The following is a 24240-nucleotide window of genomic DNA, read 5'->3' on the forward strand; positions in this document are numbered from 1 at the left end:
GACACGGGGGTCCCAGATGACACTCTAACTACCTAGTGGGTAAACTAGGCCGGCCCAGAGGGGTGCATGTGTCTCGCGGAGGCGTGTTTCTTCGCTTTGGCCTCTCGGATCTCTGTCGCACTATGCACGCGTGCTGCATTTTTCTCTGTCCCAGTCTTTTCCTCTTCCCCGCCTCAGCACTCCTTTGGGCAGCTCTTGCCTAGGCACTCAGCTCAGCGCTGTTCCGGAGGAATTCCCCCGGCCGCAGGCTACGCCCTTGCTCACGCCCCTTTCCTGCCGAGCACCTCTTGGCAGAGGCTTGCTGCTATTGGCTCCTTTGTACACCGCCTGTGCGCTAGCTACCATTTGCTGAGCCAGTGAGGGTCTAGAGGGGGCGCGGCCTTCTCGGGAGCGTGGCCTCCCCGCCAGCCGCCCGGCTCAGATCTAGCGGCCAATGCCTCTGGCCCAGCAGAGGCACCTACAGAAAACTAAAGGCTTGACGGATCGCGGGGAGCAGGTGAGCTATGGGGTCCTACACCAGTTCTCCTGGGGTTTTCCCGTCCCTTCCTATTCCCACACCGCCCTATGTGCATCCTGCCTCAGTTTCACTGGCTTTGGGAGCATCGGTTGTTGTGAGCAGGTTGCTGTGGGCTAAGTTAGTAATCCTCAAGGGGAGACTGGATGGACTTGGCCCTGTACAGGCGTGCAGCCTGACTCCAAAATGGTCTGGGTATTCTCTGAGGTGGCCGACTGGACCCCACTGTGGCTCTGGCTGATGCAGGAATCTCACCTGAGCAGGGTCACCCTGACTGGGACTGGCACTGCAAGCTTCCCATTGCCTGAGGGCTTGGACTCAGTTTTACCAGCTGAGAACTGGGACAGTGACTGGCACATAATTGGCAGGTGACCTGGTACAGGTCTGTGGCCTTCTGGCTCTTTCAGTGGTGGCCTGGAGGGTAAACTAGGGTCCAGAACATGGGCTACGGTTGGCCAGCGAGAGGAGACAGACAGGGAATCAGACTCTGGCTTCTCACCTTTGTGAGCAGCAGGTCTGGAAAAGGGACAGGGTGGAACACTGAGCTGGAAACAGGCCTCTGGGTCACCTGAGCTCCAAGCTGTGAAGCCTCTGGAGGCCTGCCTTGGGGTCAGGACACAGCTCAGACAAACCTGACTCACTTGAACACGTAACTTAATTATAAGCCTCAGTTTCCCTGTTTGTCTTGGGACAGTTGTTTCATGACTCCCTGAGGCTTCTGGGAGGGTTAAAAGCAAAGACAAAATAGAAGGTGAGCCAGGGTGGGCTACACACTGAGGCCATGTCTAAAACAAACGGGACCCTGGAGTGTGGCCCAGTGGGTAGAGTGCACACCTAGTAGGCAAGAGGCCCTGAGTTCCAGCCCCAACATAACATAAACCAAGGGTCACGGTGCATGGTATTCACCCAGTGGTTAGAACAGAGGCTGGTGGATGCCTGTAAGTTTGAGGCCAGGTCTACAAAGGGAGTTCCAGGCTAGCCATAACTACACAGACAGATCAGCCATCTAAAAAAGAAAGAAAGAAAGAAGGAAAGAAAGAAAGAAGGGAAGAAAGAAAGAAAGAAAGAAAGAAAGAAAGAAAGAAAGAAAGAACTGGAACATGAGCTTTGTGTGCCAAAGGTCCTGTTTTTCTGTCCTGGGACCTCAAAGTGGCTGCCTCTTCTCCACATGGGTATCCTCACACTCAGAGCCTCTGCACGTGCGGAGCCCTCTACAACTCTGGCAGATCAACCCTGGCAGCACCAACTTTAAAACATAACAGGTTCACAATCCGGGCCACACCTAGGATGTGGGTGGCTGGGAGGGGTGAGGGCGAGGGCGGAGCAACGGGGACTGTACAAAGTAACAGAACAAAGAAAGTCATCATAGAACACCTGCCCTGGGCTTCCATGCTTGGTGAGCCATGCTTGGGAGTCCAGTGATGAGTGGTGGATCCTGAGGGTATGGACAGACATAGAGACTTCTCCGTCAGTTTACTTTCTGAGCCCTAGGCAAACTAGGACTCGTCCCACAAAAGTTTGTTTAATGATTACAAGTGAGGTGACTCAGCATACAGGCCAAATAATCGGGGCCACCAGAAGGCGTGCCACCTACTGACGGGTGCCATCCAGTGTTCAGTGAAAGCTTAGAGAGAGTGAGGCTCCATTCAGGAGCCCAGTGAGCCCACTCTTCCAAGAACCCCAGTGTGTCTTTTTCTGAGCCCCAACCTTGTGTTTCCCCATCTGGAAAACAGTTGAGGTAATTAAGAACCCCCCAGAAGGTGCTGTGCAGGTGGGGGCTTCTGCAGTCCTGACCAAAGGCCAGTTGAAGGAACCATGGAAGGGCTGACAGCATACAGAGCTCTGGAAGATTCCCAGGCCGGATCAATAGCCACCCCACCCCCTTCTCCATTTTAGGGTGGACCCCAGGGGAAGACTGCAGTTGGATAAGCTCTGAGGTAGGGACTGGATTCAAGTCCCAGTTCTGACCCAGCATTATTCTGTCACTCCCAGGCCCCTGACTCAGTTTCTCATTTTATCATAGCCATGAGGAATTACTTAGTCAGTTAACAAACTGTTCCCGAACACTGAGGTAAGTCAACTGTGTTAGTTAATGGCACCAGCACACAGCAGTGACCAAAGCTGGCCCCACGCCTACCATCTCCTGCCTCACAGTTGGTAAAGCTGGACTCTGTCCTGAGTTATAATGGTAACTGTGAAAAGAGAAAGGAACTGGGTAACTGGGTGTTCGTAGAGATGAGTGATCTGAGATTTCCAGGGTAAAGCAACCACGTAGCAACCTGTGGGAGAGAATGGTAAGTGGTAGGCTCAGCGTGTGTAAAGGTCCTGCTGTTTGTGAGAGCTATGGAGGAGGCACTGTGGCTGCAGAGGAGGGAGAGGGGAGCCATGGAGGGCAGAAGGCAGAGGGGCAGTTAACTCAGTGCTAATGGGGGCTTCTGGCATTTCAGGGACCCCTGACAGGGTAAGAGGAACCAGGATAGAGGCTTCAGACTGCTGAGAAATTCTGGGGCTGAGTGCACACACTGATGACCTTCATATTTCCCTTCCGTTAAAACATTGAGTGGATGCTGGGTGTGGTAGAACACACCTAAGAGGCTGAGGCAGGGGGATTACAGTAAAGCCAAAGGTAGCTTGGGCTGCAGCATAAGACCTTGTCTTAAACCCCAACCCTGAAGAAATGGAGTAGAAGTTGAATCAAAGATCCACACTCTCTTTGGCTCTGTAACAGTCTCTTTTAAAATACTTATTTATTCCTTTTTGTGAATATAAAGCTTAGAGGAAAACCAGCTGGGGTCCTCTCTCCTTCTACCCAGTGGTTCCTGGTCTCAAACTCAGCCTGTCAGAGTTCACAGCAAGTGTCCTCATCTCATGAGCCATATAGCTGGCCTCCCACTCTTACACCAGCATTACTATAGGGAGCCTGCCTGATTTCCCAGAGGACTAGTGCAGATGGACAGTGGTGCTCGGGTGCTGTGTGGAGGCAGAATCTCCAGCTGGCCATACTGCACTGGGACAGACACTGGCTGGACCACCGGTGACAAGGGGCTGTGGCTCAGCTGCCCCTGGGACAGTCAACTAGGGTGAAGAGGGAGGATGGCGGGCTTGGTGGCATCAATTATGGATGTGGATGTACTGCATGGGTGACATAAATAATTCACGAGGCCAGGGGCTGCCCAGGGGCGGGAGGCAGCATCAGCCTCACAAGCACCGTGCCACTGCTGAGTTTTGGGAATCTTGCCATCTGGTTGTTAAACTCAGATTAAAAGTCTAGGACTGAGTGCTTCCAGCTAAGTAAATCGTGTTGTATTTATTATTTATTACATTTACTTACTATGTGTGAGGGAGAGCCAGAGCATGTGTGGAGGTCAGAGGACAACTTGGGAATCATTGCTCTCTCCCACCGTGTGGGTCTCAGGTATGGAACTCAAGCCACTGGGCAGCAAGTGCCTTTACCCGGTGCCGTGTCAACAGAATGTAAATCATGCCATCAGTAAAGAAAGCTGTCAGGCACACACGGAACAGAAAGTAGCGGCCACCAGCATAGAGATCACCCAATGACCTGGCTGCTTTTTGCTGTGGTCTGTGCCAGGCCTTATCCTCTCTTTTTGACTGTGTTGGAAATGACCTTCCCAGCTTTAGAGTCCTCCTGCCACCTCTGTGGTTGAAGGTGGCTGTGGTGGCCTTGTGGACCCCACCAGAATCCTCAGACTTACTGAGTGGCCAACTAGCCTAGACCCAAGGGATCATGCACCTGCGGGTCTTCAGAGTGAGAGTGTTCTGCAGGACATGCAAATGTGCATGTGGAGTGTGACAGTAAAACTTTATTTACAAAAGCTGAATGATGAGCAAGCAGGGCGGCGTGCATGCGTGCGTGTGTGCGTGTGTGTATGTGTTAGCAAGCCGTTGGAGATTGGGGTTGGGGTGTGTATGTGAGCAGGGGAAAAGGGGAGAGTCTCCTAGCATTTGCAATGACTTCAGAAAGCAGTGAAGATCTTTTATTTTGAGTACAAGATGTCCCTGTAGACCAGGCTGGCCTCCAACTCACAGACATCCTCCTGTTTCTGCTTGCAAGTGCTTGGATGAACGGCCATCTGTGACACCAGGTGTGCCTGATACTGAGGACAGAACCCAGGGCTTGGGTACTCCAGGCAAGCCCTACCTACTGCCCAGACCCTCAGAGCATGCATTTTAGAAGCCAGAGGGTGATTGTGGGAGAGTGTCATAAAGTGTGGCACATGTCACACATGATTGTTGAATGAAACTTGATGTGATGGGAATCATCTCTTGAGGCCCAGCTCCATGGTATTCACTGTTATCAGAGGCCATCCTGGCCACCATTGATGGCCTCAGTCATCTATGTGTGTCTATGGAGAATGGAGCTGAAACTCAAGTGTCCTCATCAGTTGCTCTCTGCCTTGTTCTTTGAGGTAGGGTAGCACTGAACCTGGGGAGCAGTGAAGGGAGCTAGGCTGGCAAGCCATCAAAGCCCAGAGAGCCCAATTTCCACCTCTCCAGTGCTGTTTTCCTGTGGGTGGTGGGGATTTGAGGTGTGCACACTTAACAAGCTCTTCATACACTCCGCCATCTCTGAGACCACTTGATGGACCACTGGTGTTGGTGCTCTGTGGGAACTCTGCTCTCAACTAGGAGTCTTGGAAGTTATGGTGGCTTTCTGCAGTGTGCTCTTGGTAGGCTGAAAAGGGGACACACATGGGTCACCCTATTTGACCCTCCAGTCATTGGGGCCCCCGTATCTTTTCATGCTTCCCTTTCCAGAGTTCTTCACAGCTCACTCAGTATTCAGGAATCAGTTGTTGCACAGACATTTTCTGAGCACCAGGGGTAAACCTGGTAGTGTGTGAACTGCAGACTCCACCAGGACCAAGAGAGGCCTGGCTCCCACCCTAGCAGCTTCTCCTCTCCCACGTCTTGCTCCGCCCCCAGCACTGCATACACCACGAATGGATACACACCTGTCATTCCATTACTCAGGAAGTGGAGGCAGGAGGATCAGGAGTTCAAGCTATACAGTGGGCTTCAGGTCAACCTGGCCTACATGAGACTCCGACTCAAAAAACAAATCCAGGGCTGGAGAGATGGCTCAGCAGTTAAGAGCACTTCCAGAAGTCCCGAGTTCAATTCCCAGTAACCACATGGTGGCTCATAACCATCTGTAATGCCTTCTTCTGATGGGTCTGAAGACAGTGACAGTGTACTCATGTACATAAATAAATATATCTTTTTAAAAAAGAAAACTTAAATAGAGTTTGAAGGCACATAAAAGGTCAGGGCAAGCTGGACATTGTGGTACTTGAGAGGCAGACACAGGCATGTGTGAGTTTGAAGCCAGCCTGGTCTACAGAGCAAGACTCTGTTTTACACAAAACAAAAACTTAAAAACCATACCAACTCTAAGCTGTGGCCCAGGGCCCAGGAGAGGACATGAGTGTTGTTCCCACAGGGCAAGGCCTGGGCTAGGTTCTCAGAGCAGCTGTGGCCTGCAGCAGGACTGAGGCTTCCAGATCTAACAGCAGACATGGCTACGCCTCGGGCCTTTTGCCCAGTGCCTTCCACTGTTGTCCCTTCCCTTGAGACAAGTGACCTTTTCCCATCCCTCAGGCCAAAATCTTACTCTTTTTTTTTTTTTTTTAAAGATTTATTTATTTATTTATTATATATAAGTACACTGTAGCTGTCTTCAGATACACCAGAAGAGGGCATCGGATCTCTTTACAGATGGTTGTGAGCCACCATGTGGTTGCTGGGAATTGAACTCATGACCTCTGGAAGAGCAGTCGGGTGCTCTTAACCGCTGAGCCATCTCTCCAGCCCCAGAATCTTACTCTTTATTTCCTGTTTATTGGTTTCTTGTGTTTCCTCTCTCTAATTCAGTGTCCTCTTCAGGGGTAATCCTAGAGGCCCAGCCAGACAGTTCATAAACACGTCATCTCATGGTGGGGAGGCTGAGGCAGGAAGATTAAGTATTCAAGGCCAAATTGAATGATAAGAGACCCTGTCTGAAAAAAAACAAAAATACATTTTAAAAATGAGTTATGGGAGGGGCTGGGGATTTAGCTCAGTGGTAGAGCGCTTACCTAGGAAGCGCAAGGCCCTGGGTTCGGTCCCCAGCTCCGGAAAAAAAAGAACCAAAAAAAAAAAAAAATGAGTTATGGGGTTGGGGATTTAGCTCAGTGGTAGAGCACTTGCCTAGCAAGCTCAAGGCCCTGGGTTTGGTCCCCAGCTCTGGAAAAAAAAAGAAAAAAAAAGAGTTATTGAATGAAGGGGGTGATGTGGCCTGTAAAATCAACTACAGGGTCAAGATGGTCCCCAAATCATGTTATAGTCAGAACATAGCATAAATAGGAGCCCTGGGAAGTCAGAGACAAAGTCACTTTTGGTCATTTCTGTGTTTGGTACACAGCTGGTGCTCCATAAATGCCTCTTAGGGCAGCTGAGCAATTGAGCGTTGGGGCTGAGTTCTGGAAGCTGGAGTGCAGACTGTTTTGGCACCAGACTTTGGGTGCTGTGACACTCAATTGGCAGGGACCAAGGCCACAGCACTTTTTCCCTGGGAAAGTCCCTGTTCTGAAGGCCTCACATGGCTGTCATGCAGGAAGGAGAGCTCCAGTGGGGAGTTTGTCAGAACAATGGGTTTCAGAACAGGAAGTAGAGGCCAGCAGCTGGCTGCCTCAGGTGGCAGCCAACTTGGAGCTGGGAATGACGGACTGCAGCTGTGCCACCCTGACATTCTTCCTGCTTCCACACACTCGGCTTCACCTCTGAGCCAGAGAGAACAGATTTAGCTTTGTCTATGGGAAAAGCAAGGACCAGAGACAGTCAGCCGCTGAGTCAAACGGGGACATCAGACTTTGTTCCTCTGCTAGCAGCCCTGTGTTCAACGTCAACTGAAAAACAACCCCAGGGTGCTGGAGAGGCCCATTCAGGCTCCATCTTATTTCTCTTTCCTTTCTTGAGAGGGTTGGGCAGTTCAGGCTGACCTCCAGCTCCCCATGCAGCTGTGACCTTGAACTTCTGACCCTCCTACTGTCATCTCTGAAAGCTGAGGACCGACACCAGGCAAGTGCTCTGCCCACCTCAGACTCAGCACCATTCGTAGACACTAGGGAGGAGGGAGGAGGGAGGAGGACTCAAGTGTAGGGGTGTGGTGTTGGGGGTCAGGGGTAGACTGTCTTTTGTTGCTGTATGGCCCTGTGGTGCAGTGTACTTTGAGGGGATAGATTCCACCATTATGGATTCATTCCCAGCTGGGCCACTTGGATGGCATTGTTTGTTGCAAATGGCACTGGCCGAAGAAACGAAATAAGTTCACGTGGCAGGCGCCAAGCTGCCATGTAGCCCTGTGTCAACAGTAGTGTGTGGACCCTGGCTGGCAGACAGTGGGGGTGGTGAGCGCTGTGGGCAGGAAAACACACAGAGCCTTCTTGTGCCTGCCCTGAACTCTTAAGGTCAGGGAGCTGATGGCTGAGAGGCTGGGGTCGGGGCTCGAGCTCACACAAAAACAGGCATTGTAGGGGACTCTGGGAGTGGGCAAGTGGTCTGAAGCAAGGGGGCATTGCTGCTCCCCCAGCCCCCGGCCATCAGGATAGGGTGAGCAGTGGACAGCTGACCAGCGTCTGGGGCAAGACTGAGACCCAAGGGCCCAGTCTGGTCATGTCCCCTCCATCCTGCTCTTCCAAGTTTGTTCACTCCCAGAGGGTTCTGGGTCCCCAAGAACACAGCAGATGAGGGGCCAGGCCCTGCTCTGTCCCTCTGTGGTCTGGGGGAGGTGGTTGCAGGCCTGCAACCCTGCAGCTGTGCAGCCCTGTGTGGCTCAGAGGAAGTACCCGGCAGGTCAGCTTAAGATGGTTTCCTAGAGGAGGAGATACCCAGGCTGAGCTGAGCGATGAATCTGTCCTGGGAAGAGTCAGGGACCTTGGGCACTGGAAGGTTATGTAGGAGTTTACTAGGAAAGAAGCAGGGGTTTGGAGAGAGAGTTCTGTGGGGTTACAGAAGTTTATTAGGGAAGAGGCATGAGAATTGCCAGTGGTTTTTAGTACTGTCATTTGGGAAAATTCTAAAAATGCTTGAACTGGGTAGTGGGGTGACTGCTCCACAGGAGCCGACCTGCCTGTCCTCTTGGCCACTTCCTGGCTCCTTCCTCCATGGCAACCATCTGAAGCCTCAACTCCCCAGCTAGGAAACCATGGGCTGGCTGCCGGGAAATCAGAATGGTGCCAAGTCCTGTCCAGATTCATTCCTTTGACCTGAGCACTGTGTCATCCTGACAGGGCCCATGGACACCTTCAGCACAAAGAACCTGGTCCTGCAGGCCCAGAAGAAAGTCCTCAGCAAGATGGCTTCCAAGGCCATGGTGGCTGTATTTGTGGATGACACCAGCAGTGAGATCTTGGATGAATTGTACCAGGCCACTAAGGAGTTTACCCGCAGCCGGAAGGAGGCACAGAGGGTGGTGAAGAACCTGGTGAAAGTGGCCGTGAAGCTGGCTGTGTTGCTTCGGGCAGACCAGCTGGACAGCAACGCGCTAGCCCAGCTGCGGCGTTTCCGGAGCCGGGTGCACAGCCTGGCCATGACAGTCCTCAGCTTTCACCAGGTAGACTTCACCTTTGACCGGTGTGTGCTGGCCACCGGGCTGCTGGAATGCAGGGATCTGTTGCACCAGGCCACTGGCCTGCACCTCACTGCCAAGTCACACGGCCGCATCAATCACATTTTCAGTCACTTTGCCAATGGCGACTTCCTGGCCGCACTGTACAGTCCAGTAGAGCCCTACCGGAGCCACCTGTGTCGCATCTGTGATGGCCTTGGGAGGATGTTGGATGAGGGTGGCATCTGACCTGGAGTCAGCAACCTGGAGCCTATCTTCCCCTGGTGACTGGTCCCCCAGAACACAGAACTGCCTGTGCACGAGGCAGTGTCTCCTCTGCTTCTCCTGCTGTAGCCCATTTGCTTTTGCCTGCGTCTCCCCTCCTCCTCCTCTTCCTTCTGAGACAGGTCTCATGTAGCCAGGCTGACACCAAGCTCCCCATGTAGCCAAGGCTGACCTTGACCTCCTGAGCCTCTTGCCCCCACCTCCGAGAGTGCTGGACGACAAGTGTGTGCCAACAACCCACTGTCTGAGCATTCTCAGTCTTTCAAATAAGGTTGTGGAGAACTGGGAGAAAAGAATTGTACTCCTCTGATCCCTCCCACTGCCAAATGACTGTTTCCTAAGTCTCAGGTCCTCCCAAGGTGACTTGCTTTAAAAAATGGAGTTCAAACTCTTGCACCAGACTAGAGTGAACAGGTATCAGCCTGCTACAACAGGTCTTCATATAGGTTGGCCCAGGGGGGTTCACTCTGCCAATGCTGCAGGGCACTGAGCACTGACGAGTGACGCTACTACCGAATGTACCAGCAGACAGGTGCTAGACAGGGCCATGGCTTTTTCCCAGTGGTTTTGAGACTCCAAGCACACTTTGGTGTTGGGATCTGAGATCCTGTTAGGGGACTGGACCCTGGCACTGAAGAAAAGAAATAGAGCTGGTGAGATGGCTCAGCCTGTAGGAGTGCTCACTGCCAAGCCTGTTGACTGGCTTTCCCAAAACCTGTGCAGTAGGAGAAGAATCCAGTTTCAGAAAGTTGGCCTCTGATCTCCATGTGGACATGCCCACACAGAGCCACATGGGGGCGGGTGCTCTGGCACTTGGAAACATGGAGGGATCCAACCACTCAGCAAGGAGGCACTATTCCAGGTGGACACTTGGGAGTTGTCACTGATAGGACAGGACTCGCTGTCAAACATGGGGACCCCATTCCCAGCTTCAGACCAGGGTAAAGCCACTGGAGACACAAGTATGTGTTAAATTATAATTCCATATTTGGGAAACAAATCCATCTTTCCTCTTTGTATGGTAGCCTGGGTTTGTAACTGAGACTGTGTGTGGAAGCAGCCTCTACTATCTGAGCGGGCCTGTGGTTATGTGAGACACCATAACTGGTTAACCCAATTGGTACTGAGACAAAACTTTTACCCTTGGAAAGTAGGCTCCAGCTACATATGTGCCCAGCTAAGGTATGGGTTAGTTGTCTAGAATCCCTCAGCGTGGCGTGGTTAGGGGTGGACCGCGCCTAGAATTCCCCAGTGAGGGATCAGGAGCTTGGCTCAGGGGTAGCATGCACGAGGTGGGGATGGCCGGAGACCTGTGAAGATCCTGTGTCTGTAGTTTGTGTCTGTGGAGGAGCTGGCACAGCAGCAGATAGGAAGGAAGGTTATCTGAGGTATTTGGAGAAGACACAGAACGTGCAAAGCTGAGTGTATTTAGGGCAGTGTTTACAACCTGGAACTTCCTGGGGTCAGGAGGGAGTCACCTCCTCAGTGTTTCAGTGCATGCAGACAGATGTAAGGACAAAGAAGGTTCTATTAACAGCTACATTTTCTTGTTGTTTTGAGACAGGGCCTCTCTGTGTAGCCCTGGTTGTCCTGGAACTCACTCTGTAGACTAAGCTAGTCTGGAACTCAGAGATCCTCCTGCCTCTGCCTCTGCCTCCCAAGTGCTAGGATTAAAGGACAATATTTTGCCCCGTGGCCCAGGCTGGCCTGGAATTGATTTTTCTGCCTCAGCACCCCAATCCCAGCCTGAGCCCTATACTGCCCTGCTGCAGCCATCTCTCCGGCAGCCTCTCTGTGACCCTCACTGATGATGAGGGGTCAGGTCCCTGAAGCCTTTCTCAGTGTTCCAACGCCACAGGGATTTCCTCACTTTAAGCCTAAAGAGAGGTCTTAAAACTGGAACACCAGCATGCAGGCTGCTGTCCCTTGTGCTGACCAAGTGGACCAATAAGGGAGACAGTCTGAGTTTCTGTAGGGTTGTTTTCATAAGGGTGAGATAAGAATCAGAGCGCACCGGGAGCACACTTTATTACTTTGTGTCATTGGGCCTCATGAACACTACAGAGGCTCTGCCACCAAGGTACTCCACTCCCAGCCTGGTGACCTAAGTCTATCTGATCCTGGGTACCACAGAAAGGAAGGAGAGTCAAGTCCCACATGTCGTCCTATGTTCCATGGCTCTCAAGCACCCACAGCCAAGATTGATCTGCCCAGCCCAGGGATAACAGGATGGGGGTTGGCTCCCCCACCAGGTCCCACTCCATCTCTTTAGGTCAGTATCACAGGCCGGTGGCTGTGGCCTTCAGTAAGATGATCTGAGGATCTGGGTGTGGCTCTGCAGCATCACTGCCCTCCCATACTTAAAGTGCTTGGTTCATTCCCAACGTTTCCCGCCCAGAAACACATTAAAGGGCTAATATGTCCTGGCACTCAGTTCTACCTACTCTGTATCCTGAGTAATAACTGGAGACTCTGAAAGGCACACAGGAGCAGCCACATAGCCTGGCCTCACTTCATCCGTGCTGTGCTCTTTCTTACGTAGGAGCTTGAGGGCTTGGGCCTAAATCCATGTTTCAGAGTCCCTGGAACCTCAGGCCCCTAAGGCACCACTGATGGTTGTCCTTCCAAGGGTATAAGCTATGTGAAATATCCTCTTGTCTTAATGGCCAGATTCCCTTTCTTGTGGTATAGTCCCATTATGTAGTCCTGGAACTCTGTATGTAGTCCAGGCTAGCCTCCAACTCACAGCGATGCCTTTGCCTTTACCTAATGGCTGAACGGGGAACAAAAAGGGTACTTGGCTCTTGCTGTGGGATCACACACACACACACACACACACACACATACATGCACGCACAAACGTTATGTGAAAAGGTGCAGCACCCCTGCAGATCCTTGTAAGGTACAGACCTGTCTGGTAGTCCCAGTGCCTCACTGGATGTCCAGTGAGATGTCAGGCCCAAAGGTGTAGCTGGAGGGCCCCAAGGTCCGTCTGAAAGGCTTGGACACTTTAAGGCCACTTTAGGAACTTTAGGGTTCCTTGGCTTCAGGTGTTTTGCTAGATTTTTTTTTTAAAGATTTTTTTATTTATATGAGTACACTGTTGCTATTTTCAGACACACCAGAAGAGGGCATTGGCATTACATATGGTTGTGAGCCGCGATGAGGTTGCAGGGAATTGAACTCAGGTCCTTGGCAAGAGCAATCAGTGCTCTTAACCACTGAGCCATCTCTCCAGGCCTTTGCTTTATTTTTTTTTTTATTATTTTTTTTTTTTCAGAGCTGGGGACTGAACCCAGGGCCTTGCATTTGCTAGGCAAGCGCTCTACCACTGAGCTGAATCCCCAACCCCTGTTTTATTTTTTCTTATAGGGCTATAAAGGTGGCTAAGCTGTTAAAAGCACTGGCTGCTTTTGCAGAGGACTGAAGTTCAATTCCCAGCACCCACAGACAGTTCACAACCACTTGTAACTCTAGGGCCAGGAGATGCAATGCCCTCTTCTTATTTCCATGAGCACACAAATAGCACAAATTCACAGCACTCACTAACTCAAACTCCTCCTCCCCTTCTCACCCCCCCACCACCACACAGACACAGCATAAGAAAAATCTAAATACATGTTGCTTCCATCCGACTTTAAAAACCCACCTGAAGCCAGAATCTGTGGGGACATTGGCTTTGTCCTGCTAGATCGAGAACACAGTGTGGATTCAAGGCAACATGGTGTCTCAGGAGAGTGACCCATCCTTGAGGGTGCAAAGTCACTGGCTGCCTTGGGACCCACTGTGCTAGCACCTATGTGCCAGTCATTAGGAGAGGCCACGTGCCTGCACCTGCTATGCTACTGTGGAAGATGGTGAGAAGTCATGCCGGAGTCCTCACCCCAGAGAGCCTCTGCTAAGGTGGTTACTTATTTATTTATTTGTTCTATCTTTTCCCATCCTTCTGAGTGGAGGTGCCCTGTGTGGGGTTAGGAAGTGGTGCTGGGAGGGCTCAGAGGAGAAACCACACCACGTCTTGCCTTAGGAAAGCCAGGATGTCCTTCCATCCTACCCGCACATGTCCTGCACCTTCCCTGGTGAGATGGGCGACGGGGCTCAGAGAGTTCTGAAGAGTGACACAGTGTCACCTGTACAGGGCAATGCCAGCTCCCAAAGGAACCAGTGCCCTAGACAAGCAGTCCAGGCCAGTGTGCCTCAGGAAAGAGGACGTGAAGGCTCATGACAGGTGAGGGTCACAGCTCCGAGTGTGCCGCCTTGGCTACTATCACCAGCTTGGAGAGCTCAGCTTTGAAGGCCCCAGGCCTGTGAGACACTGCAAGACACAAGTACAGTTCAACCCTGACATGATTTTGAGACCAGACAGTGCTAACAGAGGCCAGGGATGGCAGGGTGAAGAGGTGGGTGAAAGTAGAAACTGCAGAGCCCGGCAGTGTGACACAAGGAGAGCCCCGCCTGCCTGGGAAATTACAAAGAGGGCTAGGGGGAATGGTGAAGGGTGGAGCCCCTGCCTAGGATCCCACCCCCACCCCTGTGAGGGAGCTGGGGCGTGGCCAGGGTAGAGCTTCTGCCTAGAATCCCCAGGTGAAGCCTTGACTAGGTTCTTGTGAGGGTGTGGACTGTCTTCCCTGGCTCAGCCAGTGTCTCCCTCACCAGGTCCTCAGAGTCTAGTAAGGGTACTTTCGTGTACTTGATCCTCTAGATTGGAGCACTGAATGGTCCTTTTTGCTTTATACAGCAGCCTACCTCGGATGTGTTGTGTCACAGTAACAGAAAGTAGACCAGGACTGGTGACTAGGACACTGTGAGCTAAACAGGCTGGAGCAACCTTGACACAGAGTCCATCCCACAAGCAGCTTGTATTTAGCCCATAGCCCTTTCTCAAGATAATTTCTGATCTGCAGAACATAGTCACGAGGACCCTCCTCTGCCTCTCTCCAAATGGCTCTTTCTGGGTGCTGGCTTGCCTTCTGCCTGCTGGGACCCATGTCACCTACCTGCTGTCTTGGTCACTTCAAACTCCTCGCTTTTCAGGGGGACATCACTCTCTCTCTCAAATGCAGCTTTGGACTGAAATAAAACAGCACTTCAGCAGACATACATCATGAAGAGAGAAGTCCCCTCCAGTCCCCTTGGTTTGGTCTCTTGGGCACTGTGGCCAGGCATACTTTCTAGTGTGGGTATGGCATTCCCAGGGTATAGTCCAGGGAGAGCGCAGGCAGAGGGTCTGATCACAGGGGATGGACAGCCTCAGTCTGTCACCTTGGCTCTCAAAAGCACACTTGATGAGGCTGCTGAGGGTTCTGGTGCTCTGGAGGAAGAGCCTATCATCGGCTACCTGAGGGGCAGGAGTTGACCAAGGCCACCCTGGCTCCTCCAGCAACCCTGCAGGGACTACCCCTACAGTGGGCCTCCTGCTCATGGGGGGGATCAAGAGGGTGGCTGGGTCCTGTCCTCTGCAGTGAATGGTATCTGGGGCCCTGCAGGCCCCTTGGTCCCCAGGTCCCTGTGACTGGTACTCACGTAGGCCATGGCGTACTCGATCTCAGCACCCTGCAACTCAGCCTTGAACTGTGTGAAGTAGAGGTAGGATTTCCCCTGGGGCCTGTGGGGAGATAAGAGTCAGCATGGGGACTTGGGGGAGAGGCCCCAACTGAGGCCCTGGAAAGAGCCTGGTGATGTGGAACTCCATTGTGGTAAATTTCCAGGACACCCAAAGCCAGAGGCAGGAAGTAGCTTTGTGGGTGCCAGGGAGTAGGGAAGGGGGGATGGGAGCTCCAGAGTCAGGGCTACCTCTCAGTGTTTATCTTCTTGTTTTGTTTCAAGACGGATTTTTGAGACAGATTCTCAGGTAGCCCAGAATGGCCTCCAACTAACTATGTGGCCAAGACTGGCCTTGAGGTCCTGATGTTCTAATTTCTGTCTCCCCAGAACTGAACAAGAGAATCAGCAGTTGGCTGTATTGCACAGCGCTCTGGTGTCTTCCTGCCATGCAACCAGATTCCCCAGACCCTGCACTGCTCTCTGCCATCTTCCTTCCCCTCCCTCTTCTGCCCAGTGCCTCAGTGTCGACACACACACTGGAGCTTCCTCAAGGTCGCAGGACTGGCCACCGAACAGCCTGCTCTCCATTTGTCCTGGGTGGATCATGGTATGCACATGTACAGTGGCTGCAAAGATAAAGAGACACACAGAGACAGACAGAGACAGACGGGGAGACAGAGGAGACAGACACAGAGACAGAGAGAGATGGGGGTGAGGGGAGGTGTGGGGGCGGGGGGGGGGAGAGATCCCAGCTGTGCACATGGGGCTCACCTCCAGACGGTACAGGTAAAGTGCTGACTGTCTTCGCTTGTGCCCAGGCTCATCTGCCACTGCTGGGGAGGGAGAGGACAGGCTTGATGAGCCTCTTTGCAAGGCCTGCTACACATAGTCCCTCCTAAACTCTGCATCCTACTAAAGCAGCAGACACTGCCCTGCCACTGGAACTATCCAGTCACTTTTTTTTCCTGTAAGATGTCCTGAGAACCGACGGCAACAGCGAGACCCTGTCTAAATTCAGTTGGGAACTGCAGACCAGTGTCAACCATGGTGCTCTGGCTCCATTCCTTGTTTTTTTTTTTTTTTTCCGGAGCTGAGGACTGAACCCAGGGACTTGCACTTGCTAGGCAAGCGCTCTACCACTGAGCTAAATACCCAACCCTCTGGCTCCATTCCTAACCAGATTCCTCAACCCCCTGCCCTGCTCTCTGCTGTCTTCCCCTCCCTTTCCTCCTCTCCTCAGTGCCTTGGTGCCAACACACACACTGGAGCTTCCTCAGGGTGGCAGGACCACCACATAGCCTGTTCCCCACTTGTCCTGTGTGGACTGTGGTGTGTGCATATGCAGTAGAGAACGTCTGTAATAGTCAATGGTCAATGGGGGATGCTGTTACCCTAACACCCAGCACTCAGGACAACCAGAATTTAGTCTCAGCTATGGAAGGAGTAGGAAGCCAGCATGGGCTACATGAGACTATCAAAAACCAACCATCCAACACAATCAACCAAAACCAAAGCCAAAAACCAGCCAGGGCTGGAGAGACAGCTCTGCACCTAAGAGCACAGGCAGCTCTTTTAGAGGATCTGAGTTCTATTCCCTACACACACGTGGTGGCTCACAGCCACTACAACTAGTTATGGAGACTTGAGGCCCTCTTTTGGTTTTGTGAAGTTCAGGCTGTCCTGAAGTGGAGAAGGACCTTGAACTCCTGATCCTCCTGCTTCAGCCAGAAGAGAGCTGCCACCCATCCTGCTTGCTACTGGGCGCTCTTATAGCCATTTAATCTCAGGCACAGACAAACCCTAAAACTGCTCACAGAATAAAGTAGAAAATTTCCATTCCCTGGATCATTCACATTAAATCACGCAAATCTGTGAAGTCCAGTCCACGGTGTAGCCATCACTACCATGTATCTAGAACAATCCATCAGTCCAAAAGGAAGCCCTGTGATGAGCCTTCTGGCAAGCCTCTCTCTGGTCCCAGCACATCCACTTCCTCTGTCAGGGCTCCTGTCTTGGATACTTCCTGTAATGGAATCCCACAGCATGACTTGTCCCTGTCTCCCTGAGCAGCATCCTGGAGGTCCCTCCAGACTGTGGCAGTGTCAGTGCCACCCTCCTTGTAACAGAAAAACACTCCCCTCGAGCTCACTGGGAAGCTGGTTCTGGAAGTGGTATCTGCGTTCGTCTCAGGCACCCTCCATGGTCTTGAGGGAGGGATGGCCCAGCCCTGTAATGGGTAGCAGTGACAACAGCAGGGATAAGCCACCCCCACAGCCGACTGCAGACTGCTGGAGAGAGGTTCAGGAGCAGGTGCTGCCCCTGAGGATCTGCTGCCCTGGACACTTTCATCTCAACCTGACACAGACTAGAGGCACAGGGGAGGAGGGTACACCCCATAAAACCAGAGTTTCCACGAGCCTCTAGAGCATTTTCTTTTTTCTTTTTTTTTTTTTTTGGTTCTTTTTTTCGGAGCTGGGGACCGAACCCAGGGCCTTGCGCTTCCTAAGCAAGCGCTCTACCACTGAGCTAAATCCCCAACCCCGAGCATTTTCTTTTTTTTTTTTTTTTTTTTTTTGGTTCTTTTTTTCGGAGCTGGGGACCGAACCCAGGGCCTTGCGCTCCCTAGGTAAGCGCTCTACCACTGAGCTAAATCCCCAGCCCCCCCCCCCCCCCCCGAGCATTTTCTTAATTAGTAATCAATGGGGATGCAGCTGACTATTGGTGGAGTACTCTCTGGGCTGGTGGTCCTGGGTTCTCTAAGAAGCAGGCTGAGCAAGCCATGAGAGCAAGCCAGTCAGCAGCACCGTCCATGGCCTCTGCATCAGCTCCTGCCTCCAGGTTCCTGTCCTGCTTCTTCAATGACTGATATGGAAGTGTAAGCGGACCACACGCTTTCCACCTGGCTTCCTTGGGTTATGGTGACTCATCACAGCAATGGTAAGCCTAAAGGATGCCTGTGTTCAGTTCCTAGAACCCACAGGGCAGCTCACAACCACTGACTAACTCTAGCTCCTCTAACCTCAGAGAGCAACACACTAACAAGTATACACCTGCACATCTACTACATACATATGCTTAAAAAACCAGACTACATGGAGGAGACAGGCTGGGAGCTAGGTCCTGGGGGCTTGCCCATGAGCTATCCAGAAGACTGCCATCTTGCTTCCTCTGATGGTTTCTTCATATTCATATCCAAGAATTTGCAGATAGCTCAGTGGTTATAGCACTGGCTGCTCTTGCAGAGGACCTAAGTTTGATTCCCAGCACCCATATGGTGGTTCACAACTGTAACTCCAGTTCCAGGACATCTGATGGCCCGTTCTGGCCTCTGTGGTCACTGCATGCTGGTTTCTGCTCACTGAGGTGTTTTGCTGTTTGTAGCCTCTCTATTTCTTTGTTTGCTATGTACATAACAAAGTCACTCATTCAATGTCCCAAGCAGGGCTGTTATCTCTCTCCACGCCTTACACAACACTCTTATTCATGGGTGTGTGATATTCCTAGTCACTCAAGTGCTGTGCAGGCCCATCCATCCACGGTCACTAAGGCACCTCCCACTCATTGCTACCATGGGAAGTTCTTTTTTTTTTTTTTAAAGATTTATTCATTTATTATATATAAGTACACTGTAACTGTCTTCAAATACACCAGAAGAGGGCATCAGATCTCTTTACAGATGGTTGTGAGCCACCATGTGGTTGCTGGGAATTGAACCCAGGACCTCTGGAAGAGCAGTCGGGGCTCTTAACCACTGAGCCATCTCTCCAGCCCACCATGGGAAGTTCTACTCAGAACATTCATGTCCAAGGTTCCGGAGACACTGATATTTCCCCTGAATGAACTGACCTGTGTGTGGCAGTTGCCTTGCATAGCGTACAGGCAGCCAACCTCACAACAATTTGTTTTGTGCCCTGTATGCTGCCGAGCTATCGGCCCTCTTGCCAGATCACACATAGGCTTTCCTGAGCACTCTCCCAGGCTGGCTGCCCAGGTGAGCCTCCTAAGCCACAGACCTTCTTGTGATAACAAAGGGTCCACTGCCCATAGTAGTGACACTGTTACCCAGCACTCAGGATGCAGAGCAGGTAGAGCAAAGGCAGTTTGAGGTCAGCAAGGGCTACACAGTAAGAGCCCATCTTATAACATGACTAAAACAGTAAGAACCACAGTGGCTGATCACACATAGATTGATAGTCAGGAATCCGCACTGTGGGTTGCTGGTTCCACTAGGCGAAAGCCAAGGCAACTAGGGGTCCTTTGGGCTCAAGGGAACTGAGAATTCAGTGCCCCAAGTGTCTGGTCACTTTCCCTTGACACCATCTGTGTGACACCCTGAGTAACTTACCTCGTTGGTCCCTCCTTGGGAAGCGTAAGTGAATGTGCATGTAAACTTGCCCTGTAGAAGGAAAAATAAAAGGAGGCTGAAGGGCAAAGGTTTCAACGCTCGGAATCGAGACCCTAGCATAACGGGCATGGTATCATCTCTGGTTCCCAGGAGGCTGAGGCAGAAATGGGACATTAGCCAGCCTGGGTGACTTATCAAGGTGCTGTCCTGGCGTAAAACAGATCAAAGAGGACTGGGATGTACTTCAGCAGTAGAGCCCCTGCCCAGATGTCAAGGATTGAGACTGTCTTAAATCAACTGTGAGGGGCTGCTGGGTGACTTGGGGGTGGAGCCCTGCCTAGAATCTCCCATTGAGGAGCTGGGGGCGTGGTCAGGGGTGGAGCCCTACCTAAGGCTGGGACAGAACACTGGCTCAGCCTATTTGAGACCCTGGGTTCCATCCCTCGGTACCATATAAAACAAAGACCCTGTGACGCCCTCCAGTGACCATCTGATATCTTTCCTCTCAGGAGGTCAGAATTTTGCTCAAATCCATGTGGTTTCCCGGGAAGGTCAAATGGCCTTCAGCAGCTGCCTCTTTAGAACACTGGCTATGAGGTCAGTACCTGGGGCACCTGACAGTATAATAAGCTTTTACTACTTCCTGCCTCAACACAAACCTGCTAGGAAGCATAGGACTATAATAATGTTCTCAACAAACGGTCACCAGGGACACAGCTGTCGCCGAAGTCAGGTTGGGGCAGAGGCTAGGCTGGCTGCTGGCTTCACAACCATTGAGAGGGGAGTTGATGGACCCGTGAAATGCCTCGGGTACTTCCTCTCTAGTTCGAGTTCAGTGAACAATCCTCGTGCGACTTGTATAACCAGTCGCCTAGGTCCGCTGCTCTTATTAACCATTTCTAGAATGAGCTGGGCAAGGGGGCGTCGCCTTGCAAGTAGAAAATGACTGACAGGTGACAGATGAGGCAGCCTCATCCTTTCTTCATGTAACCCTGCCCCTGCCATGCTGACCAGTCTCCAGGACAACCTGGTCCCGAGTCTGGCTCCGCCCAATGCCGGCAGTCCAGAGGCATCGATGCCCCTGTAGCACGTACCCCGGGTCCTATGTCCTGGGAGAAGGAATGCACGACACCTCCGGGCCTCACGTCAAATGGCACGGTGGTGGGCTCAGACACAGCGGCCGCCAACTTTAGCGCCGCGGCCGCCAGAACCAGCGCAGTCCAGAAGCCACTGCTGGGGGCCGCCATCTTGCTTCCGGGGCAATGCGCAGGCGCTCGCGAACGTGGAGCAACCCGCGCTGGACACGTGGCGCGGAATTGTGACGTTCTCGCTTCGCCCCTCCAGACCTGGCGGCTGCTTTGGATGCCATGTTGGGGCGGGACTTGCCTTGGCACGTGACGATCTACAGCGCCTCTGATTGGCGCTCACGTCTGCGGGGGGGGGGACTATTTCAGTGCTGTTGGCGTCAGAGTTTGTACGTCACATTATCTTTTTCCCGGACATTTTTTATATCTAACTTAAATGGGCTCCCGTACTCACATCAGGGGGGTATGGGGGTGGTGGGGGGTGGTGACTGTGATTAGTTTTGTTAGATTATCTTGTTAATATGGTTTACTTCACTTTTATTTGTCTATCTTTTGGGTTATGATTTTCGAGACAGGGTCCTGGAACTCTTCTCCAGGCTGGCCCCGAACTGAGATCTGCCTGACCGCCGCCTGAGTGCTGAGATTAACGGCGTAGGCCGCCATCACCACCTGTTGATTGTTTTTCGTTTATAACTTACTTTACCTTTGTTTATATTTTAAGTTTTACTCAAAAATATTTTATTGTGAGTGCTCAGCAATTAAGAGCATTGGCTGTTCTATAGAGGATCAAGATTTGAGTCTCAGCACCCACATGGTGGTTCCACAACTTTAACTCCAGCCCCAAGAGATCCGATGCCCTCTTCTGGCCTCTGTAGGTACCAGATAGACATATATGCGGGCAAAACGCCATGCACACATAAAAATACTATAATAACAGTATTTTAAGTGGACTCTTCTAGTATAGCAGCTTCCTATAAGTCCAGGTGTTGCTTGTTACCGGGCATGCCTGACCAGCCCTCTACTGCTGATTAATTTTCCCATCTTTCGGCTGGCTGGCAAGATGGAAGAGTGAATAAAGGGGCTTGCAGCCATGACAGCTGACCATCCTCCAGCCCTCGGAACTAGGTGGTGGCAGAACTGACTCCTAAAAGCTGCCCTCACTACAAGTGAGCTGGGGCAAGCAGCCTTGCATAACAGAAAATAAGTATGTAACTTTAAAAATTAGACTCCAGGGCCAAGTGATCCTCAATGTAGTCACAAGTACTGGGCCTCTTTCCCCTCAAATGGCTGATGCCACCTTAGCCTGCCACATCCCAGTCCCTGAGCGATGCACCACAAAAGTCATCAAAATAGTGGCAGGGTCCTCCTTCCCACCCCAGCCTATGGGCCACTGCAATAAAATGGCCAACAAGTGGCAGCACCAGTGACATCTCAGCCTACCGCCCTGTTGGGGAGGCTCATCTCCTCTCAGGCCTCCCCCATGCACCAGCAGCCCCACAGAGATGGTGCCTCAGCAAAAGCCAGCTGCAGGCAGGACTTTCCACCCTTATCCATGAGCCCAATGCAGGGAAAAGGTGGTGAAAAAGAGCCACCAATTGCTGAGCAGGAAAACCCACCAGTCCCTTGAGATTATCATTAAAAAACAACAAAAACCCACCAATCCCCGAGCCTTCCCCAAGCTCAAGCTCTTGAAATTCCACCAATCCTCAATCTGGAAATCTCTGCCCTGAGATCTGCCCCTCCCAGATCCTATATTAGCACTGCCCCTTCAATTCCCTGCTGCCCAGTCCCTAGAGAGGAAGGCAGATGTCCCTGGATTTATCCCTTCATATCCTGGACTCCCCAATAGATTTCTTTCATGATATTTGCTGCCTGGTGTGAGTCCTCAGAAGCCAGGAAGAAAAGAAGCAATGAAGAGTCAGAGAAGGGATACTTCTCCCTAGGAGCTCCAGCACCTCTGCTGAGGAGCCATTATCTCAGCACCGTGTGCTTCCTGGGCTTAAGTGTCTCAGGATGCCCCTCCACTTGGATGCTGTCCCACCAGAGCTGTGCTGTCCCCGAAACACATCGCCTGTCTGCTCTCTCGGTCACTTCCTGTCCCATCCTTGTCTCTCACTGGTAGATGTCCCTTCCCACTGTTTAGTCACTGCAGAAGTCAGAGGGCAGCTCGCAGGCCAGTTTTCTCTAACCGGAACGGTTTTGGAGATCACACTTGGATCGTCAGGCTTGGCAGCAAGCACTTTAAACTTGCTGAACCATCTCATGAGCCCATTTCTGGTTCCCACCCTTCTCTCAAATGAAAGGGAATGGACTAGTTCACTAACCACAGAGGCCATGTGTGTTCCCAGAATCGGGACAGAACCTGGCAGCGAAGACCAGCTGACCCGTGTGAGATTACTTATGGGGAAGTCTTTCATCTTTAATTGTCTTCTATAATATTATTGATTTTTTTAAGACAGAGTTTCTCTGGCTGTCATAAAATTCCTTCTGTGGACAAGGTTGGTCTCAAACTCACAGAGATACACCTGGTTCTGCCTCCCAGGTGCTGGGCTGGAGCCTACACGGGGCTGTCCTATATACCTGACACTGTCCCCACTCCCACTCTCCCATCACCAGTCCTCAGTTTCCAGCCTGGGACCCAAGGGCCCACAGAATCCCCTGCAATCCCTCTGTCCTCCAACCAACACCACTTGAGAAGGAGCTTCACAGTGGCACCATTTTCATTTGGATTCATTTAATGAGTCTACATATCACATAATTATAAAAGAATAAGAATTGACAAAAATATTTTCTTTCCATAATATGTAGAGGTGGTTTCTGGTTTGGTTTTTTTGTTTTTTCTTTTTCTTTTTTTACTTCTTTATGCTGGACTCTGGTAGGAGAGGGTGGGGAAGGACAGGTCCTATTCCTGACCCTGGCACCCCTAGGTGGTGAGTGGGGAGGAGCTGGGCAGCATACAGGTAGGGCAGAAGGCTCCCAGACGGGGACCTGGCAGCTCCACAGTCTGGGTGTCGGGAGAGCGTGGGGTCCCCAGCCACCCAGTGCTGTACCTTCAATTTCATTGCTCGGTACCGCCAACTTCCTGTCTTTTAAATAATTATTTAAAATCCCCACCCCAAGCACACATGACTCTGCAGGAGGCGGTGGGGGGCGCATGCTTCTGCGCTGGGATGGTGCTGTACATTCAGGGCCATGGCAGCCTGACAGAGGCTGTGGGCACAGTCGCAGCTTCTCACCAGCTCAAGGACGGTGGCATGGGGGCCATCACCACCTTTGTCCTGGCCCCCAGGCAGCAGCAAGCAAACAAATTGGAAGCTTCAAAAATTAAAAGATTACAAAAACACAAGAAAAGCAGCAGTGGTATAAGGACGCAGGTCTGAGGTCACAGGTGTTCCTGCAGGAAGTGCAGCAACGTCACCTCGTAATGCTCTCCGGACTCACGGCAGCGAATGCTGTGTCTCTCATTTGGGTAAATCTGCAGAAGAGGCAGGGCTGTGGTCAGGCCCACCCGGGGACCCTATGTACCCCTGGGGCGAGGTGCACTAATGGCTTGCCACATTAAGGCATTGGTGACATGGGTTAGTTACTGTATCACCAGGTCCTGGGTAGTGGATCTCTTCCACAGATCATAGCTGCCAGCCACATGTGATGTGGGGAAAAGCTGAAATTTATAGCTACCTTTGCCTGCTATAAATCCATTCCCAGACAAGTCTGAGGACACCAACCCCACCCAAACCTCAGGTCCCTGAGATTCTCATAACGTTAGGGGAAGCAAACATCACCTACCTCAGAGAAAGAGCCCTGCCCCTCCACTGTCCTGGTTGTCTGGTGTCTCCCCCATAGTCCACCCACACATTAACAT

At 51.8% G+C, this 24240-nt stretch overlaps 3 protein-coding genes and 1 long non-coding RNA gene across 7 annotated transcripts in view; 2 read left to right on the forward strand and 2 right to left on the reverse strand.

Moving 5' to 3' along the window:
* The first annotated feature begins 314 nt into the window (after positions 1–314).
* On the forward strand, positions 315–12847 carry Tnfaip8l1 (TNF alpha induced protein 8 like 1). Of its 3 annotated transcripts, none has more exons than XM_063266830.1 (3): positions 315–496; positions 7490–7591; positions 8803–12847. In XM_063266830.1, exon 3 carries the CDS (start codon positions 8808–8810, stop codon positions 9366–9368), a length of 561 nt encoding a protein of 186 aa, XP_063122900.1. In that variant the 5' UTR covers positions 315–496; positions 7490–7591; positions 8803–8807; the 3' UTR covers positions 9369–12847. The 3 variants fall into 3 exon arrangements, with proteins under 3 accessions (XP_063122900.1, XP_006244432.1, NP_001386234.1); NM_001399305.1 differs by having other exon boundaries at positions 420–496; positions 7492–7591; positions 8803–11099; XM_006244370.5 differs by lacking the exon at positions 7490–7591 and having other exon boundaries at positions 318–496.
* Positions 11416–20559, reverse strand: Mydgf (myeloid-derived growth factor). Its single transcript, NM_001399360.1, has 6 exons — positions 20388–20559; positions 19294–19344; positions 15720–15781; positions 14928–15009; positions 14402–14474; positions 11416–13719 (listed from the first exon to the last, which is right to left on the reverse strand). The coding sequence occupies exons 1-6, from the start codon at positions 20538–20540 to the stop codon at positions 13640–13642; spliced, it is 501 nt and encodes a 166-aa protein (NP_001386289.1). The 5' UTR covers positions 20541–20559; the 3' UTR covers positions 11416–13639.
* Positions 13717–23339, forward strand: LOC134480469 (uncharacterized). The gene is made up of 2 exons (XR_010054912.1): positions 13717–19890; positions 20954–23339. It is a non-coding gene; the product is annotated as an uncharacterized LOC134480469 (long non-coding RNA).
* Dpp9 (dipeptidyl peptidase 9) overlaps positions 23096–24240 on the reverse strand; it is a 34996-nt gene continuing 33851 nt past the window's right edge. The window contains exon 21 of one of the 2 annotated variants that reach the window (XM_217309.11): positions 23096–23853. In XM_217309.11, coding sequence (XP_217309.6) covers positions 23761–23853 — 93 coding nt within the window. In that variant the 3' untranslated portion in view covers positions 23096–23760. The remainder of the gene's footprint in view (positions 23854–24240) is intronic. The other variant, NM_001305241.1, reaches the window with a different exon arrangement.

This window comes from Rattus norvegicus, chromosome 9 (genome assembly GCF_036323735.1).
Source record: "Rattus norvegicus strain BN/NHsdMcwi chromosome 9, GRCr8, whole genome shotgun sequence".
Classification (NCBI taxonomy): domain Eukaryota; kingdom Metazoa; phylum Chordata; class Mammalia; order Rodentia; family Muridae; genus Rattus; species Rattus norvegicus.